The following is a 982-nucleotide window of genomic DNA, read 5'->3' on the forward strand; positions in this document are numbered from 1 at the left end:
CGCATTCCCTGTCCCCCATCCTGCATCCCCCTTCCCACATCCTCTCCCCCCTATCCGGCATCCCACATGTCCCAGATTCCCGGACCCTCCGTTCCCCATCCCGCGTCCCTCCGGCATGATCTCCCCCTGGGAGCGCCGGCGGCCGCGGCCCGCTCGGGCCCCCCTGCCCCATTCTCCGTCCGGCTCTCGCAGGGAGAACAAGGAGCTGGTGGAGTTCGCCCGCATCCACCCGTCCAGCGGCTGCCCCGGGGAGCTGGCGCCGCACCTGATGATCGCCGGGGGCTCCTCGCTGCAGCCCGGCCAGCTCGGCGGGGACCCGGCGGCCCACGCGCACCCGGCCCACGCGCACTGGCTGCCCCGCACCCGCAGCCCCTCCATCTGGATGGGGGGACACTCGTACGGTCAGTGCCGCGGGGCGCCGGGCTGCCGGGGGGCGCCGGCCCCCCACCCGGCGCTCACGGCCCCCCTCGGCCCCGCAGGCATCGGCCACCCCGCGCTGCACCAGAACCTGCCGCCCGGCTTCGCCGCCTCCATGCCCAGCACCATGCAGTCCGTGTTCCCCCTCTCCCAGGACCCCCCTGCCCAGCTCGTCATCCTGCCCACGGAGCCCACGGCCCACGGCACCCCCCACGCGCTGGGTAAGGCTGGGGACGGCRCTGGGAGAGGGTCTCTGCGGGGGCTGCCGGGGGTGTGGGTGGTGGATGGGGATCCTCATTGGTGCTGCATGGGGCTGGGGTGCAGGGGTGGGAGATGGGGGTCCCCTTGAGTGGTGCATGGCATTGGGGGTGCAGGTGTGGGAGATGGGCGTCCCTGCGGGTGCTGCATGAGGCTGAGGTGCAGGGCCAGCAGAAGGGGGTCCCCGTGGTTGCTGCACGGTGCAGGGGCGGCAGACGGGGGTCCTCGTGGGTGCTGCACGGTGCAGGGGCGACAGAAGGGGGTCCCCGTGGTTGCTGCATGGTGCAGGGGCGGCAGACGGGGGTCC

At 73.7% G+C, this 982-nt stretch overlaps 1 protein-coding gene across 1 annotated transcript; it reads left to right on the plus strand.

The window, feature by feature from the left end:
* Nucleotides 1–49: 49 nt before the first annotated feature.
* Nucleotides 50–638, plus strand: LOC146599786 (BAH and coiled-coil domain-containing protein 1-like; the record flags this gene model as incomplete). The annotated part of the gene is made up of 2 exons (XM_085297959.1): nucleotides 50–401; nucleotides 480–638. Coding segments are annotated over exons 1-2 (445 nt in total), but the record flags the coding sequence as incomplete, so codon positions are not given.
* Nucleotides 639–982: the final 344 nt, after the last annotated feature.

The sequence above is a fragment of the Rhea americana genome, unplaced genomic scaffold (genome assembly GCF_003343005.1).
Source record: "Rhea americana isolate MKP2758 unplaced genomic scaffold, rheAme1 scaffold_1327, whole genome shotgun sequence".
In the NCBI taxonomy this organism is placed as follows: Eukaryota; Metazoa; Chordata; class Aves; order Rheiformes; family Rheidae; genus Rhea; species Rhea americana.